The 4,833-nt window shown below is 40.9% G+C and overlaps 1 protein-coding gene across 2 annotated transcripts in view; it reads left to right on the top strand.

The window, feature by feature from the left end:
* Positions 1–4,459, top strand: part of mgrn1a (mahogunin, ring finger 1a) — a 14,121-nt gene extending 9,662 nt beyond the window's left edge. The window contains exons 14-17 of one of the 2 annotated variants that reach the window (XM_076298432.1): positions 270–315; positions 1,132–1,242; positions 2,143–2,180; positions 2,674–4,459. In XM_076298432.1, the coding sequence (XP_076154547.1) occupies positions 270–315; positions 1,132–1,242; positions 2,143–2,177 (192 nt within the window). In that variant the 3' untranslated portion in view covers positions 2,178–2,180; positions 2,674–4,459. The remainder of the gene's footprint in view (positions 1–269; positions 316–1,131; positions 1,243–2,142; positions 2,181–2,673) is intronic. The other variant, XM_076298431.1, reaches the window with a different exon arrangement.
* Positions 4,460–4,833: the final 374 nt, after the last annotated feature.

The raw sequence follows: 4,833 nt of genomic DNA, 5'->3' as shown, positions 1-4,833 counted from the left end.
AAATTATTGTAATAGAAAAAGGTGTTCCTTATCTGTGCATCACCCACACAGCTAACCGAGCTGTTTAGCAGCACAAGGGTTTAGTCAGCTCCTGTTAACAAGGAAGGATCAAACTTAGCACTCAGTCGCAATGGAATTTGTGAGGTTGCATTCCTGTTAATGACCCCTGCGCATACGGAAGATATGACACCATCTTAGTCTTTCCATAATTCATTTGTGCATTCCTCTCTGGTCACACTCATAGCAGTGTCCTCTGTTCTGTTGTCAAGGTCACAGTGACCGAGGGGACCCCAGAAGCGATCACCCCTAACTCAGGTAAGTCCCCAGACACAGGTGCATCATTTCAGCAGGGTTTAGATTAGAGTGGGTGTTGTGTATCCATCACAGTAATGTTATTGCTTCTGACGATACAGTTGGCTGATGATTTTAATGATGATGGTAGTTTTATCCTGGTAATGCTGAACATCAAAGACAAATTATGGATGAATTATCTGCAGAGATGCTCCTCATCTATTTGTGATTCATATTTTAGTGATGAGGGTTAAATGCTGCTTTAGTTCCTAATGGATTGCAGCAAAGCATGGAATATGAAATTCACAACTTAATGAGCCTGAAAATGGAATGAATCTGCAATGCAAATAATAATTTATCGACCTGATCTAAAAAAAAAAAACACAGGTTTCCGTGAGACACAATTTAAATATGCAATAGCTAAAATATCTGAATATTGATTTTGTGAATGTGTTGTAAATGTTTCATAGATGCTCATGACATTACGTATAAGGGGAATTTTCAGTAGTTTAAGCCTGCAGTTATACAGTTATATTAGTTACACACATGATGTGTGTTTATTAATGGGATCTTCTGGGTAAATTACACTGTGAGCTGTCAGAGGTATCTGACTAGAATGGCTTTTTTGAGCTCTGAACTAGAGAGACCCAACAAACTTGGATTGATCTTATGATGCAATAAATTGATTAGCTACAGTAATGGGGTTGCCATTAACTCGGTGACCGATAACTCGGTCACTTGTTGATCCCTCCATCTCTGTCGTCAATTCATGACCACACGCCCTCCCCCCTTTCTCTCTCTCTATTTCTCTCTCTTTCTTTCTCTCTCACTCTCCGTCAGATGGCTGTTCTCTGGTCCACTCTGTGAGTGATGTCCTGCAGGGCTGTCACAGTGAGCGCAGCAGTCTGACCCGTACTGAGAGCACCCCCTCCACAGAGCTGGCCCTGCCTGGTGAGCCCCCCCCCCCAGCCTCCAATACCCACCCACACTGGCACCGCCATCTCCACGTGCCTCGTTTGGTCTTGTTTACTTACTGGAGTTGCATGGAGCCACTTAGTTTCATCTTACACTAAAGCCCAAGTCTATGTCTTATAACCTTGTAACTGCTTGCAACATGTTCTTGTTCCAAATGAATGAATGCCAAAAAGATTTCCAGAAAATGTCTTGTTTGAAGTGAAAGAATCCATTAATGAGATTTGCAGCAATCTTTTCAGCACGGTTGTGAAAGCCAAGAGAACCTTAGTTTATTTATTAAGGAATAAATTATCTTAATGTCAACTTGGTATTTCATAAGAAAACACAAAACAATTTAACATTTTAATTAATAACAGCTTCAATTCAACCTGTACTGGAGTTAGTTGGTGAGTTGCACATACAACAACCTCTTCTAAACTAGCTAGACTAGCTCTGTGAATCAGTGCTGTAGTTGGAGAAAGATGTCGATGATGTAATGATAATATAATCTCAAAGCAGCCAACTCTGGCATTTAGCAGACAGGTGTTGCAAGGGGTATGATTCTAAAGCTCTCCTTCAGTGCGAATGTCGAGACAGGCTGTCATATTGTATATGCATGATCTCTCTTTTCATGTGTGTATTGCTTGTCTTTTTGACTCTCTGACAACAAAGCTTACTAACAAGCTTGAAGGTATTTTTGTTGTGTGACCTACTATTGTTCTACTTCCTGTATGAGGAATCAATTCAAAATACTTCGGCAACTAAATGTCAGTGTTGACACGGTGGTGTTTAGTGGCTAAAGTGTTTGTGGAATTGATCCGGTCTGCTCTGTCCGCTAACCCCCTCTGTCTGTTCTCCACCTGCCTGTCTGGCTTCGGCTCCTCTGACCTCACTCAGATCCGGAGCCCAGCTCTCCCGCTGATGAGGAGTGACCGGTAGGTTCCAGGCGTTCTGCTCTCGCTCCTTTCTCACCTGCCCCACTCACGTTCAGGCTTTGTGTCTGTCTAATGCCACAGCATGATATGTCTTATACACACTACACCGGGTGTTGTGGAGTTTTGGAAGTGTATTGTTCTGTGTTCTAATTTTACTCTGTGTTGTTTTTTGGAGAAATTCAAGCCTTCTACATTTCCATGTACATTTCCATGTACAGATTTAAGCACAATTTAGTACAACCTGGAAAATCATTGTGTGGTGGTCAATGTTGATATTGTGGTGGGCCGCCATAAATAAGTCAACGTATGGGAAACACTGCACATGTATATAGTGCTATCATCAACTACATAACTGCAGCAACATGGCGGTTTGGTGGTGGTTATGCTGACTGCACACTTCCTGTAGCTATCCAGACTTTTAGTGCTTCATCAGGATGACGCACGTCCACCTCTGTCTGACGGCTCTCTCCTCTGGGCTCTCTGTCCTGCGCAGGCTCGTCCGAGTCCATGGAGAGCCTGAAGAGCCGCAGCACCAGCAGCTCCAGCCAGCCCCTGCTCTGCCTGCCCAGTTCCCTACACCTGGAGGACGAGCGCCTCACCCCCTAGAGAAGGATCCTGCAAATACATCCCCCCATCCGCTCTCACACCCCATTTATACCCCCGTCCCCATCACATCCCCAAATCCACGGGGCAACTGTCCCTCTCTCCTGATGTGAGACCTCTGCTCATGTGGCAGTGGTCACCGGTGGCGTCTTGAGAGTTCTAGAGAGTTCTAGTTCCTGGTGTATGTTAGTGCACTTTAATTTCTACACTTGGAAAAATATATACATTTCAGAGACTTTGTCAAATTGACACTAAAAGAAATCTACTAGAAGAGAATCTCTGTCCTTGCCCTTTTGCACAAACCAAATGCTTTAGCAAATCATGGCCTTTCTGTTCAGAAACAAAATAGTAGCAATAGATATCTATGTTTATGTTTCATTGCCTTGTTTTGCTATCAGAAAATTAGTCTTTTAGTATTATGTAATCACAGACTGAAGGTAACTTCCATTTCAAAAGCTTTAAATATCCTGTGTACAGCATTAGCGGACTCACTCCAGTAGTTCACACTCTACTTTTGATGCACATAGAATAACTGGCAAGTAGAGATGCCTGCCTTTCAATGCTTCCTGATTAGTTAATGGGATGTTAAAATGTCAGTTTTTATTCATGAAAATATAAAGGCAGCTTGCATACATATTTTTAAAGTGTCATTGCTAGTAGCTTTACAATATCATGATTGAGACAATCTATCTGTAGGACAGCCAATGCCACAGACAGCCCACTGTCCAATGACCCATCAGTTGTGGTGTGACAGTCCTAAAATGGCTCTTCCTGTCCTAATTGAGGGGCTACACTCAATCATTATACACTAAAACGGAACTAGAGAGGAATACTGTATATGGACGTGACAGTGTAATATATACATCCCTATCCTGATCCACAACAAAACAGCCTTGTCCACCAAACAAGCACCTTCGGTGTTCAGTACAATACTTACACTTGGCATGCCATCTAAATGTTGGTTTGTGATTCTGAGTGGTCATTTAAAGGTGTGGACCAGTAATCCCAAAGTCGTGTACTCACCCTCTCAGAGCTCCAGTGTGTTCTCATCAAGAGTAGATCAGCGTTGTGGCATTATCCCTTTAACGTTCTGATGCAGTTGTATCCCTCTGTATACTTGTGCCTTAGAGTACAGTGGCTTTTTTTCTATTGCTATTTGAAGAAACCTCTTTTGTGGTGTGGGAACATCAATGTTTTTGAGGTTTATGAAGTGCATTTGAATTTTATTTCATTCCATTTTAAGTGGCGGTTCATTTCACAGAGTGATATTTGAGAATGTGATTTTATTTGTAGTTTTTATTCATTTTTACTTTACTATATTTCAGTTTTAAGAGTTTCCTGCAGTTTTGGTGATGTTATATTCAGTACTCAACCTAACAACACTTTGTAAACGTTTATGTAGTCTTGATTATTGGTACAAAAGCATTCTAAGTGTACTCCAACCAATCTCTCATCAAAGCCTTTACCAATTTCATTTTCAACAGAGATGCTGTGTAGAGAAATGTATTTTAGCAGCCTATCTTTATTAAACAAATACCAGAGATTATGACTGAAAAGAAATGCCATACAGTGCAATACATTATTGGAAAATAACAATTATAGGGTTTTTTGTGATGTCTATTTGTAAAATGCAGTTGCCAGAAAAAAAAAATATTTTAGAAGCTTGCATGAATGAATTAGGCCTATAAGTTTCATTTTCATTCACTTATGACACACACACACACACACACAAAGACAGTAGCAATGGCGGCAATAATCTCAACTTCAGCTTTTGCTGTAGGTGTTGATCATAGCTGTGCTGTGCAATGCTTATAATGAAGTGAAGGTGTTCCATCTCTGAGACAATGTTGTCTAAACAGATTGGACAATAAATGCCAATACACACTTACACCATAAAAGCCATTTCAGTTGTGAAACATGGTGGACGATTTTTCTGTTAGTAAAGTAGAATTTGGTTAGAAGACAATGGTCTGAAATAAACCATAAACCAACCACAGAATGGCTTAAACATAAGACCTCAACAACTCAAGAATCATAGATGCATGAATCC

The sequence above is a fragment of the Alosa pseudoharengus genome, unplaced genomic scaffold, assembly GCF_046254945.1.
Source record: "Alosa pseudoharengus isolate Yale_2024_CS ecotype anadromous, Long Island Sound unplaced genomic scaffold, YU_APseudo_1.1 YU_APseudo_1.1_scf_21, whole genome shotgun sequence".
Lineage (NCBI taxonomy): Eukaryota > Metazoa > Chordata > Actinopteri > Clupeiformes > Clupeidae > Alosa > Alosa pseudoharengus.
The sequence above is the reverse complement of the archived record's forward strand: the minus strand, read 5'-3'. Positions and strand labels throughout refer to the sequence as shown.